This window comes from Chiloscyllium plagiosum, chromosome 2 (genome assembly GCF_004010195.1).
Source record: "Chiloscyllium plagiosum isolate BGI_BamShark_2017 chromosome 2, ASM401019v2, whole genome shotgun sequence".
Taxonomy (NCBI): domain Eukaryota; kingdom Metazoa; phylum Chordata; class Chondrichthyes; order Orectolobiformes; family Hemiscylliidae; genus Chiloscyllium; species Chiloscyllium plagiosum.
This window is the reverse complement of record NC_057711.1, coordinates 62,401,586-62,416,307: the sequence shown is the minus strand read 5'-3', so window position 1 is coordinate 62,416,307 and position 14,722 is coordinate 62,401,586. Positions and strand designations below refer to the sequence as shown.

Sequence of the window (14,722 nt, the reverse complement as noted above, 5' to 3'; positions counted from 1 at the left end):
ATGTCTTGTTTGCTATCCTTGTTGTACCTCCCCATTTCTAAATCTAACAATTCAAATAATAATCCACCTTCATGTTTGTGCTACCAAAGTAGTAATCTCACACTTAACCACACTACACTTCATCTGCCATGCATTTGCTTACTCACTCAACCATGAATGCATGGAGTGTGGTAAGTAAGATGACCATGAGGGAATATGATGCCACAGCTACAATGGAAATCATGTTCAAGGAAATGATTAAATAGGAGAAGTGATGGCCCAGCAACATCAAGACCCAATAACCCAGAGACCTAGGTGATGTCTGGGGACCAGAATTCAAATCCCCTCCATGGCAGATGATGGAAGTTAACATTTCACTGAAATTAAGAATTTAATGATAACTATAAACTGTCAAAAACAAAAAAGAAATACGGTTTAGTAATGTCCTTTATTGAAAGAACCTGGTCTACATAATGATCCATTCTTAACTGCCCTTGAGGCAAATAGCCTAACCAGCAACACCCACATCCAATTTTTTTTAAAAATCCTGGATACAACGTGTTCAAGAGAAATGGCAAAGGACCGAAAAGAGAATGGCTTGGCAGTATTAGGAGAGCACTGCAATGCTGGAGAAGGATGCCCAAGAGGGACATTTGGGTCAAGCAAAGGAATAAATTGGGCACAATACATTGTCCAGTATGGTTAATCATATGAACTAAAAGCAGAAATGAGCAATTCAGCTCCAGCCTGCTCTGCCATTCAATACGAACATCACTGATCCCCCAACTTAGTGTTAACTCCATTTTCCTGTCAACTGCTATCTCTCATCCTACAAAAGGAAATACCCTCACTGCATCCACTTTGTCAATCCCTGAGCATTTTGTATAGCTCAATTAAATCTCCTCATGCTTCTAAACTGCTCAATCTCTCTTCATAAGACCAAGTTCAATTCTGTGATCAATCGACTGAACCTCCTTTGAGGTACCTCCAATGCAACCTCCTCCTTCCTCAAGTGAGGGGCCAACACTGTATACTCCAAGTGCAGTATCACTAATGTCTTTTGCAGTTGCAACAACACTTGCCTACTTACATATTCTATTCCTTTTCCAATAATGCCAAGATTCCATTTGCTTTGGTACCTGCATACTAACTTTCTGCAATTCATGGACAAGAACATCCAGATCCCTCTGAAGCACACTGAAGTTTCTCTCCATTTAGATAATAAGCTATCTATCGATTCTTTGAACTAAAATGGATAACCTCTTACTTATCCACATTAAACTTCATCTGCCAAATTTTGACCCCTTCACCTCACCTATACCCATTTGCAAATTTATTATTTCTTTATTGTAACTTAATTTCCCACCTATTTCAGTGTCATTCAAATTTTAACTACAGTCAAATTTGCAAGTCGTTAACTTGGATTGTAAATAACCAGTGCCTGAGAACTGAACCCTGTGGCACACTAGTTACTCCTTGCTATCCCAGTGAAGACCCGTTATCCCCATCAGCTAAGAACTAATGGGAAAAATGTAAACCAACAGGTAAGGAAATTATACAAAATGTATAAAAATTAAAGAGTAGTTAATATGCTGCACTTTAATGATCTGAATACAAACTGGGATAGGGCTAGCGTAAGGGTCAAAAGTTTGAGTCCGCTTATGAGAATAGCCTGCAGCAATATTTTCCCAGTCTAACAAGAAAGGAAGCACCAAAGCTCTTGGGAGTGAGGTGGACCAGGTTGAGCAAGTCTCAGTGGGAGAACATTTCAGAGATACTGTTCATAAAGTTTACTTATTATGAAAAGGAATTAAAATTGATCCAGAATTAAAATTGATCCAGAGTAAAAATAATGAAATTAGGGAAAACTAACTTCAATGCATCACCTTGGATCAAATAAATTAGAAGGCAAAGATTGGCAGGAAAATGGGTAAGCATACAATAGGTTACCAAAGAAGATATGATTTAGACACAGTGAAAGTAAACGCGGAATCCCCTAGGATGACAACTGAAAAATGATGTAAGTTGAAAAAGTATGCTTATAGCAGCCATTATATAGAAAATACAATGGAGAACTAGGTTGAATGTAGAAGGTTCAGAGGACTGGTGAAAAAGAAGAGGGGCAAAGAGGGATTATAAAGAGATACTGGTAGGTAGCATATGAAGTTCCCAAAGTTCTCCTGTAGACATAAAAACTGTAAAGGGTTGGTAAACAGTAGATCGATGAGGGACTATAAAAGTGAAAATATACTCCAAAGCAGGTGGCATGGCTGCATTATTAAATAAATGCCTCACATCTATCTTTACCAAGATAGATGGTGGTACTCAAGATATGGTGAAAGAAAGGGGAATTTCAGACAGGTGAAGGTTTTAACATTGATAAGACAACAGTATTAGATAGGCAGTGGGAAGGTAACAAGCAGATGAGCTCAACACAGAAATGTTCAGACTGTACCTTTTCTAGTAGTAAGAACTCTTAAGGCATGACAAATACAGAGAGCCCTCAGCATTAAAGATGACAGGATAATAAAGCAGAATCCCCACCAACATCTTGGGGATTATTACTGACCAGAATCTGAACTGGACCAGCTATATAAACAATGCGGCTAGAAGAGTAAGTCAAATTGTGTAGCAACTAGCTCACCTCAACTCCTCAAAGCCTGCACCGTCTACGAGGTACAGGTCAAGAATATGATGGAATACTCCCTACTCTCATGGAAGGGCAGCTCCACCAACACAAGAAATTACATAACATTCAGATTAAAGCAGACAGCTTGGTTAGTACTCAATTTAGCAGTTATACATGCACTCTTTCCATCTCCACCAAGGAGCGGCAGCAGTGAGTGCCATCCACAGGATGCACTGTTCATTAGATGTTCCAAACCACCTGAAAATAGAAAACCAGTAGATGCCTGAGAAGACCAACCACCTACAAGTTTCCCTCCATTTCACACATCACTCCAACTTAGAACTACAAGTTCTGCTCTTTCATTGTCACTGGTTCAAAATCTTGGATTTCCTTTCCAATAGCTCTGTGGCTGTACACACTTCTGTTAGAATGCAGTGGGTCAAGATGGCAGCAAGCAGATGAATTAGGAGAAGTAGGTCATTCCATTTTAAAAAATACACAATGACCATACTTCCACTGCCTTCTGAAGCAGAGTTTTCAAAAGTCCCTCAACCGTCACAAGAATTCAACTCATGAAAAGAGGCGCAGTTGCTAATTTTTGAACAATGCCCCAAGTTCTGGACTCACCCACAAGAGTAAACATTTCCACAACCTTGTCAGAATCTTTCATACTTCAATCAAATCACTTATTGTTCTTCTGAACCCATTAGGAAAATAAGCCCAGCCTGCCCAATCTCCCTCATAAGAGGAACCACTCATTGTAGTTATCAATCCCACTAATGACCGCTGAACACTTCCCATCTTCTATGATCATATGTTTCAGCCATACCATGAACTCCTACTTTACACAAGGAGCTTTTATGTGGAACTTTAGATTTCCAAAAGGCATTTGACAAGCACAGTACATCTGCAGGCTCCCCATAAACCACACACATTTAACTTAAAGCAGGTCTAGGCACCACACTAAAGAAGAATGCGAGGACATTGGAGATAATGCTTCCAGGGTTGAGCAATTTCAGTTATGAAGGTAGATTGTAAAAGTTTGAAATGTTTTCCTTGGAGGATCAGGGTGGGGAGCAAATTGAACTGTGCAGACCCTTCATGATTTTGAATAGTTCAGAGTAACAGGTAGAAAACAGATCCTCTCAGAGGATCAAGAGCAAGGGGGTCACAGATTTAATGTAACTAGTCAAAAGAAGCAAAAATGAGCAGAGCAAAAACTTTCATGAAACGAGTGCACAGAATCTCAAGTGCACTGTGCACAATGAAGTGTGTATTGTGGAGGCAGCAAAAAGAGAGAGTTGTTAGCTTCCTGAAAAGGGAACAACTATTTAAGAAAAGTGATAAGGAAAAGCCAGGGAACTGTAAACCGGTAATCCTGACATTGATGGTGGGCAAATTATTGCAGGGAATCCTGAGGGACAGGATTTATACGTATTTGGAAAGGCAAGGACATATTTGGGATAGTTAGCACAGCTTTGTGCCTGGGAGGTCATGTCTCACAAACTTGATTGAGATTTTGTAAAGAAGTAATAAAGATCTACATGGACTTCAATAAGACATTCAACAAGGTTCCTCATGCGACACTGGTTAGCAAGGTTAGATCTCAAGGAATATAGGGAGAACTAGCCATTGAATACAGAACTGGCTGAAAGGTAGAAGACAGAGGATGGTGGTGGAGAGTTGTTTTTCAGACTGGAGGTCTGTGACCAGTGGTGTACCACAAGGAATAGTGTTGGGTCCACTGCTTTTTGTCATTTATATAAATGATTTGAATGTGAACATAGAAGGTATAGTTAGTAAGTTTGCAGCTGACACCAAAATTGGTGGTGTCATGGAGAGCGAAGACGGTTACCTCAGATTACAACGGGATCTTGATCAGATGGGCCAGTGGGCTGAGGAGTGACAGATGGAGTTTAATTTAGATAAATATGAGGTGTTGCACTTTGGAAAAGCAAATCAGAGCAGGACTTATACACTTAAATGGTAAAGTCCTGAGGAGTATGCTGATCAAAGAGACATTGGAGTGCAGGTGAAGTAGAGTCACAGATAGGATAGTGAAGGCGGCATTTGGTATGCTTTGCTTTATTGATCAGAGCAGTGAGTAACGGAGTTAGGATATCATGTTGCAGCTGTACAGGACATTGGTTCATCCGCTTTTGGAATATTGCGTGCTATTCTAGTCTCCTTCCTATTGGAAGGATGTTGTGAAACTTGAAAAGATTCAGAAAAGATTTACAAGGATGTTGCCAGGATTAGAGGATTTGAGCTATAGAAGAGGCTGAATTGCCTGGGGCTGTTTTCCCTGGAGCATCAGAGGCTGAGGGGTGACCTTATAGAGGTTTATAAAATCATGAGGGGCATAGATAGGGTAAAGAAACAAAATCTTTTCCCTGGGGTGGGGGAGTCCAGAGCTAGAAGGCATAGGTTTAGGGCGAGAGGGGAAAGATATAAAAGGGGCCTATGAGGCAACTTGTTCACACAGAAGGTGGTACGTGTATGGAATGAGCTCCCAGAGGAAGTGGTGGAGGCTGGTACAATTGCAACATTCAAAAGGCATTTGGATGGGTATATGTTTAGGAAAGGTTTGGAGGGATATGGGCCGGGTGCTGGCGAAAGGGACTAGATTAGGTTAGGATATCTGGTCCTATAACATGAAGCATTACGAGGAGAAAGCAGGAAAATGGCACTCTGAGCTGCTCATTGGTGAGTCAATGCAGACATAATAGGCCCAATAGCCTCCATGTGTATTATTCTATTAAAGACTAATTTTCAACATTTTACATGCACAAAAATAGCACTAGTTAACAATGGTTGGAAAATGACTCAAGCAAAACATCATTGAGATTAGAGCCACAAGCAAGATTTGTGTTCCATATATATTCAACTGATCTTTCTAAAAAGTCATCAAAATAAACCACACATCTTAAACTTATTAAAGCCAGAACATATAAAACAAATGCGTTTAGAAACTTACACCATTAACCTAATGTAGAATAATGGTAACGAAAGTGGATTAGTGTGGTTACTCAGAGACCTGGACACACTAATCTAGACAAGAGTTTGAATTCCACTAGAACAAGCCAGAATTTAAAAGTAAATTAATTAAATAAAACCTGGAGTAAAAAGACTAAATTACTGGATTGTCATAAACTGCCTGTGTGACTTCAGAACTATAGCAACTGTGATGAACTCAAACAGCTAAACAATTCTCTCAGTTCTAACAAAAAAATTTGAAAACAATAAAAGCCAGGCGGACCACCCATCATCATACAAGACACAGAATACAACAAATAGCCAAAATCTGCCAAAACCATGGGGATGCATTTGTGCAACTCAACTTTGGTAAGAATTACTACCATAAAGACCTTGAAACGTCCAGTCTTCACAAGTTTATCCATCATGCGAGGCACAGCTACCATGCTAAGCGTAAAAGATTTACAAGAGATCTAATAGCTCAAAACTAGGCATCCATGAGTTCTATGGGAAATCAGATGCAGGATTGTAATTCACCATATTGTACAATATTGTAACCCAGCATATCTCACTCTACCAGTCAGTTCTCGCCAGAGACTAATCCTAGTTCAATTAGGAGTGTAGAAGGACATGCCAAGAGCAACACCTCATTATCTACAAATAAGGTGCTTCTCTGTTGAAGTTGCAGCACAGGACTACATGCATGCTGACAGGAGAAATAATCTGGTAGCAGCAGAATTAAGTGATCCAATCAGCAACAGATCATATGAACGCTCTGTAGCCTTGCTACAGGTGGACAATTAGATGACTAATAGGAAGAAAAGGATCAATTTACAACAGCAAAAACAGTAGGAAACATTTCTAAAAGCACTTAAAAATGCTGAACAAATTACTTTCACTGAAAACAAAAGCACACTGAGCAAGATCTGTTGTGCTTACTCAGCAAATTGGGCTAGTTTCAAAATTAAACGAACCTGTAATACAATACTAAACATAAAGACTGTCTTACTTTTATGTATTTTGACTGTGGACTGAGATGAAAAAAAGAACGGTTTTAAAACCAAGGATTGCTGAAGACTTACCGCATGTTTTTTTCAAGCAAGTAACCCGACACTGCTAGGCACTGCTTACATAGCAGCTGGTTCAAACAGGAAGGAGGAGGAAAAACTGCAGAAAAATTAGAGTCAAGAATGTGTACAAACGGAGATTCAGCCCGCAACAAGTAGCTAACTGGTGTGTGGACTACCAACCAGTTATCAATGACGAAAGCTTTGTTGCCTACCAACAAGTAGGTAATTGATTCTCTTGTAGATGAACAGCTTGGGCTGTGAAAAAGAGTGGGAGAACCCTTCAGATCTCTACTAGCTCAGGTCTCTTTGGTTCTCTGCAGTAAAAGTTACTCTAAGCTGAATAAAACCAGTTTCTTTATCCTTCTGCAGGTGCTGCAAACTATGACTGATAGAAGGTCTTTGACTTACTAATTAGTAAGTGTGAACCAACCCTGTGCCTCCAACAAACTACTAAAAGCATGCAGAGGAGGAAGGCCAAGAACCATCTGTGAACAGAGACCATTGAACTGCTTTTCTAGTTTTCCCTTCATTTTTTACAAGCACAGTCTTAAAGTTTAATTAGAAAAGTTATACATTGATGGTTCATATATGTTTACCTGCAGCTAGAATTTATTTGTAATTGCAATTCTTAAGTACAGAAACCTGGTTCATGCTTTCTTAACAGGAGTCTAAAGGACAAGTAAATTGGGTACTATGCATATTCTTAAAACCATTACTTTTTGTGAAGACTCCATGAATAGGAGGGACTGATTTCCAGCATGCAAACCCATTGAGGCATGACAGAAAGAAAACATTAATAAGCCTGAGAATTGGACTAGTTTTAAAAAGGAAGGCCAATAATGCTGGGGGGGGGGGAATAATTGGGAGGGGTTGTGGGCTGAGGGGAAGGTAGCTGAGAATGCAATAGGTAGATGAAGATGGATTTGACCAGGGAGTCGTGGAGGGAATGGTCTCTCCGAAACGTTGATAGGGATGGGGTCTGCTTATAGGTGGCAGAAGTGGAGGAGGATGATGTGATGCGATGTATACAGAGGTTGGTGCAGTCGAAGGTGAAGACTAAGGGGATTATGTCCTTGTTGCATTGAGAGAGGTGGGTTTCAATGGCGGGGGTGCAGGTGGTGTGCTGGAGGGTATCGGCAACTATGTGGGAGGGGAAATTGCAGTATTTGAAGGAGGCCATTGGGATTTTTAATAGTTGAATTAGTCATCCAGAGAACAGATGCAGTGGAGGCAGAGGAATTGAGAATAAGGGATGGCGGTTTTACAGGAGGCAGGGTGGGAGGAGCTGTAGTCTAGGTAGCTGTGGGAGTGTGTGAGTCTGTAGCAGATGTCTGTGGTCAGCCAGTTGCTGAAGATGGTGATGGATGTCTCAGATGTCTAGGTGAATTTGAGGTAGGGATGAAAGGTGTTAGTGAAGCTGATGAACTGTTCAACTTCCTCATGGAAGCACAAGGTAGCATCAATACAGTCATCAATGAAGCAGAGGAAAAGCAGGAGATGGTGCTGGTGTAGCTGTGGAAAATGGACTGTTCCATGTACCCAACATAGCTGGGGCACATGCCTACCCCTTTGGTTTGGAAGAAGTGGGAGGATTGGAAGGCGAAGTTGTTAAGGATGAGGACCAGTTCAGCCAGACGGATGAAGGTGTCAATGGAAGGATACTGGTTGGGACAGCGTGAGAGGAAGAAACATAAGGCTTGGAGGCCTTTGTCGTAGAGGATAGATGTGTACAGAGACTGGGTATCCATGGTGAAGATAAGGCGTAGAGGATTGGGGAAATGCAAGTCTTGGAGGTTGTGAAGGGCGTGAGTGGTGTCCCGAAAGTAGGTGTTCTCGGTTTACAACGTAACTTTAACATACAAGTCAACTTAAAACACTACAAAGTTCTGACCAAGAGTATCAAAATAAAACTGATACCTGGGAAAAAGAAAGCACTGCTATGCGCATGATACATAATACTATATAAAGACTTGTCAAAGTTTGGATGTACCATGCATATTTGGAATGATAAACAGCACATTCAAGTCTGAAAGGGTACATAAAAATAATGTAACTTTTTCCATAGTGGGAACATTGTCCCTGTAATATTTTCATTTGTGATTTTAAAAATGCATCTGGTCCATTTTAAACACTGCAAAGTTTAAATCTTAATACAAAGAGACATTTTGATTTTCAGAAGACAATTATGATCTCTAAAGGTTTTTAACAGTTTTTCAAATTAATTTATCCCAATCTAATTCAGAGATATTTCATCTTAATCAACTAACTCTTTGCAGAAATCCCCCAACCTCCCCAAATATTTCCAGTTTGTTCCTGCATCCTTTTAATTTAACCCAGGAAACTCCTATCTTCTGTTCAAATACTACTGCCCTCTTCACTTCAATTTGGGACCTTCAGTCCCTACATCTTACTTCCACTTTTATTAAAGTTGGCAATCTTCACCATCTCTGCACAAAGTAATACTTGCCTTCTAATTAGATCATGACCCATTTCTCAACCTTTACTTATAGATCTCCCTAATCCAAATCAGTGGGTCTGAGCTTTTACTCCATTTCTTTTTCCTTGCATTTCCAAAATCAATTTACTCTCCTCATTGCAACATTAAACCTACCAAAGTCCTGGAGAAAACTAAAAGGATTATAGTTATTACATACTCTAAGAATGTGTGATAACCTGGCATGCCAACCATACTCCCACCACCAAAACATACACATAGCATATCCTGGGATAATGTGTCTAACTGTTAGAATTTATGCCTTGTAGGATAGCAAGCAAACATCAAATTCACCAAATCACAGAAACTTTAAAAAATACTTTTAAAATTGGACTCTTTCGTATTAACAGGTTTACGACATGCAAATATTTCAGAAGTACACTGGTCTGGCTTACATGCAACTCCAGAACACACAGGTTGATAGACTCAACTGCCCTCTAGGTAATTAGGGATAAGCAATAAATGCTGGTCTGGCCAGCGATGCCCTCATCCCATGAACGGATAAAAACAAAATCAGATGCATACATATTGAAGAATTTGTTTTTAAGATGGCAAGAGAAGAAAGGTACATACAACTAATGATTGTACAGCACTCACTGTGTTAGCTAGCTCCAAGTAACTGCCACTCATGGGATGGCTTAAGCTTGAAGCCTGTGCCAAGAGTTTCTGCAAAGCGACTTGCTGATCCAGGCCAGCAGCTCCACATTCTAACAGTTTCTGAAGCATTGGATGACTATTATGTAGTTCAGGACTCTGAAGGTCTCGAGCTCCAGAATCATACTCCCAGCTCTCCCTGGCCCCTGACATGGCACCTAGGAAAGAAAAAAAAGCACTTTATTAACTTTGAAATTAAAAGTGTGTGCAGGAACAACACATTTGTTAAAATAAGCATAAATTTGAATTTTTAAAAAGGAACTAAGGACTAAGCTATCATGGACAGAGTAAGTATTAATTCACGGCTCAAATGAGAAGGATTTCTTAAAGTAGTGATTCCTCAAATTAAGGACTGAAGTGAAATAACAAAGGTTATTAAATATTTGACAGTTACACTGAACATTTGATGTGATTCATGATAAGGACGAAGAGAATACTGTTTAATGAATAAGACAAGTAAACAATTAATAAAAGCAAAATACTGTGGATACTGATAAGTAAAACATGACTTTTGGACCATTAAATATGTGCACATAATGTCAATGAAAGTTGAGTATATGCCAGCATTTGCATTTAACCATCTTAACAAACTGGACAGCCTTAAGATCCTCCTCACACATACCTCCTTTCAAACTCTGCCGGTCATTTCTCAATATCATTCAAGACTAAAGATCAATTTTGCAGCTTTTAGACACTGGAGGTAGCCACTCTCTTTTAACACTTAAATGTCTCCTTTTGTCTTGATACATATACGGGATACAATACATAGCTGTGGTCTCACATTATTGTATGGTCCAATCTCAACTTCCTCTACTGATGTTCAGCATGCCATTCACATACTATCATCTTTGCCTATTGATGCTCCACAGTATTTGAAAATATTACTCATTAAGTGTACCAAAACACAATCTTTTTTGAGAAGGGAAAATAATGGGAGTGACTAAAACGTGATTGATTCAGAAAAGATGACGACCAAAACCACAAATTTGATGTTTATTTCAGTCAGACTGACTTCAAACAAGACATAACTAGGCAAAGTAAATTGGGATAAATTGGTAACAGATACATTGTACACAGCAGAAGATACTCATTAGGACCATAAGATATAATGCAAGACAAGTGCGCACATCTACAAAATTTTCCAATCAAACTGGTCAGACATTTATTACACACCTCTGGAGCAGGGGGGACTTGAACCCAGGCATGTGGTTTCTAGAGTAGGGATACAACAATGTGTCAAAAGTGGCCTCCACTTTAGAGTTAAATTCTACTGGTGAAGAGAAGCAACCTCGATCAACAATTAAGGTCAGATCTACGACTCATTACTTCAATTTATTTTGTGGCAGATTCATGGAGTATCTACCGATGTTATCTATCTAAACTTCCAAAAGGCATTTCATTGATTTTTCTCCTTAAACGTTCGGAATTGACAGCAATGTGGGACCGCAACCTATTATTTTGATAATGATCTTGTTATGAAAATGTTCGTGTACCGTACCTTTGAGAGAGTTAAAAGCTAGCAGTGACAGCACTAAGTGTTCCCAATAAGATACAATGTAACATATGGCCCAGCTACTGGGGTAGCGAGGGTAACTGATTAGAGTGGTGCTAGAAAAGCACAGCAGATCAGGCAGCATCAGAAGTCTCATTCCTGATGAAGGCTTTTGCCCAAAACATCAATTTTCCTTCTCCTCTTATGCTGCCTGACCTCCTGTGCTTTTTCAGCACCACTCTAATCTTGGACTCTGATCTCCAGCATCGGCAGTCCTCACTTTCGCCTAGCTCGGGTAACTGGTTGCCTGGAGACAAAAACAGATTCAAATTAGGCCAATCAGTTTAAATTACATCCCAAACAAAATACCAAGTTCCAATCAAGTTTAAATTTAGCACATTGACAATCTTAAAAGCCAATGACACAATCCGATGCTTTGGGGGTATTAGATCAGGGAAAAGTTAAACAGTTGGGAGGAGAACTGCCAAGTCACCAGCATGTAAAGATTGCCTGAAAAATAGCTGTCTTAAAAGGTACCTTTAAATCGATGAATAACCTGTGAAGCAGACTCCCCAACAAGAAAGAAGATTGGAACACAGAAGAACCAAAAGCTGCCTGGTTTTGAGACAAAAAGTTTTGTTTTGTAAATTTTAAATCAGGGGTTTTATTGGACTAGTATTGTAGAGGGGAAAGTTAAAGATAGGTAAGAGAAAGGAACTGTAAATAGTTGTTAATTATTTATTAAAGTATAACAGAGAATAATTAAAGTTGTTAATTTTTACTTTAAATAGGTCTTGGCCACTCGCATTTTTACAGATTGCTGGTTTAAATTAAGCAGGTGGGTTACCCAGTGTAGTAACAATCTATACAAAAACAGTGGAAAAAGTTGCAGAAGGTGTCATTGCCAAATTTGGCAACAGGATGGACGCCCACGTATATAAACTAGGGTAGCGGTAATCTAAGGGGCAAGTGTTCTTAGACTGTATTCAGGAAACTTTTGACAGCAATATCTGTAAAATCAACAAGAAAGCAGACACTGACAGACAGGATTTCTGGGCATGAGGTGGGCCAAGTAGATCAAGTAACAATGCGGAACAGTGATCCCAGTGTCATAAATTTTAGGATGACGATGGAAAATGACACTGGTCAATCCAGAATAAGAATAATCAACTGGTCCAGAGAGCAGACATCACTTGAGCAAGAACAGAGTTGGGTCAAAAGTTGGTGGGAACAAATTATATCTGAACCACTGCATTTATTGCGACGCAGGTATACAATACACGCCAAAAAGGGTGGGCATTTCATGATTTTGATCCATTGAAAATACATTTCCAAATCAAGGTGATTTGTTACGTGGATGGAAACTTGCACATTGTGGCATACCATCTGGGAAACCACTCTACAACTGAACTATAAACTTCCTCACTTAAACTGACCTTCCTCGTCTGTAATTAGTTTGAGACCCAAAGAACTTGTTTATATAAATTAACCTTTCAATATTTGACATTTGTGCTAGTCAATTGCATAAAAATCAGTTAATTCGTCATACGTGGTTTGTATCTATCCTAATGGTGTAAAATGACAATAAAAAATATATATAGAAGGCAGCATTTGCTGACACAAACAATTTTGGATAATTCAAGATGGAGGACAGGAAAAATATGTAGCTGTAACACCTGCTTTGTTTTGAGGTATTTTAGGTGTTGGAGGTGATTTAATCAAATTCCAGGAGCAGCAATTACTGTTTTATACGCTGTTGCAATTGTTTTGGAACTTTGGAGAAACAAAAAGTCAAAACAACAGCATCTTTAAAAGGGAGAAAGACAGACAAAGGCAGCAAGCACATGGTCTAAAAGGGAGAAGAGAGAAAGAAACCTACACTACTAACTGACACAGCAGTGAATCTGCACAGTTACTGCCTTTGCTAATTGAATTCATGTATCGCTGGACATCGGAGTGTGTCTAGGAAAATTTAAACAGCGAAATTCATTCCTGATCTTGGAGAAAACTGTTTGGGAGAGGTCACAGCACAGCAACGGATAAGTGAATAGTTTTAAGTATAGTCTTGCTATAAATCTACAATAGTGAGTACAGTGGGTTCTTTCTTGATTACATGTTTTTATTTGGATTTGCCGCTTGATTAACTTTTTAAAATATAAGCCATAACTATTAAATTAGCCTGGAGCAGTGTTTTGTAAAGCAATAAGACGGTGCTATTTTCTGGATCTGTAGATTAGGAGGAGCAAAATGGCCTTGAGTAGAGTGATATGCTCTTCTGTCAGACATGGGAGTTTTGAGAGAGTTTACAGGTTACTGAGGATTATATCTGCAATAAATGTTGTTGGTTGCGAATCCTGTCAGATCGAATGGATTGGTTGGAATGACAGAGGCAATATGGAATTTACAGGAGCTAGGGGGTGTGATTGATGGCAGTTATAGGAAGGGAGACAAGTTGCAGATAGTCAGGTAGATGGGTTAACTCCAAAAAAGGTAGAAGAATTAGGGTGTGTGCGCGCCCGTGTGAAGCCACTCAAACAGTCAGGGCAGGCAGGAACAAAGCATACAACAAGGTTGGACTGATGAATGAAACTCCATTTATTTCAATTCAAGAGGCAGGGAAGGCAGATGAACTCAGAGCATAGTTAGGAACATGGGACTGGGATATCAGTCATTACAGAAACATGGCTCTGGGACAGGAAGCTTAATGTTCCAGGATACAAATGGTATAGGAAGGATAGAAAAGGAGGCGAGAGAGGAGGGGGAGTGGCGTTTTTGATAAGGGATAGCATTACAGCTGTACTTGGAGAAGATATTGCTGAAATACATAGAGGGAATTTATTTGGATAGAACTGAAAAATAAGAAAAGGACGATCGCCTTATTGCGATTGTATTATAGACCCCCTAATAGTCAGAGGGAAATTGAGAAACAAACTTGTAAAATTCTGTTTTATAAATTCTCAAGGATCGGGTTCGCAGGAGAGTAGTCTGACACAGACCAGGAGAAAAGAACTGAGAGACGAGTTTGCTAGAATATAAGTATTTTATTCCCCGCAGTGTCGCCTCAACCAGGTCTCGTACTTACAACGGGTCTGGTTTATACTCACTCTACATGTTACCGGAACTGGGAGCCGTCAGTTCTCGTAGAGCGGTTGCCAACAACCCACGCTCGGCGGTTAAACGTAACCCCGGAGCAGACTCACCGAACTGGAGACTTTTCCAGCTGATATACTCTTTTCCAGATATAAACATTCATGTGAACAGCAGAGCAAGGCTAAAAAACACATTCCATTCTGGTTACATACAGATAAGAAGATTCACACGGGACTAAGCAACACCTCCATTCCGGTTAGATTCACACATGTATTGGGACATAATTTTACACCACATTCCACTGCTTGGCCCAATACATGTGTTACATTATGAGCACA

General features: G+C 39.7%; 1 protein-coding gene across 2 annotated transcripts in view; it reads right to left on the bottom strand.

Annotated features, from left to right (window-relative positions):
* Positions 1 to 14,722, bottom strand: part of mcc (MCC regulator of WNT signaling pathway) — a 193,863-nt gene that overhangs the window by 165,059 nt on the left and 14,082 nt on the right. For both annotated transcript variants that reach the window (XM_043710801.1, XM_043710810.1), the window contains exon 3: positions 9,746 to 9,960. In XM_043710801.1, coding sequence (XP_043566736.1) covers positions 9,746 to 9,960 — 215 coding nt within the window. The remainder of the gene's footprint in view (positions 1 to 9,745; positions 9,961 to 14,722) is intronic.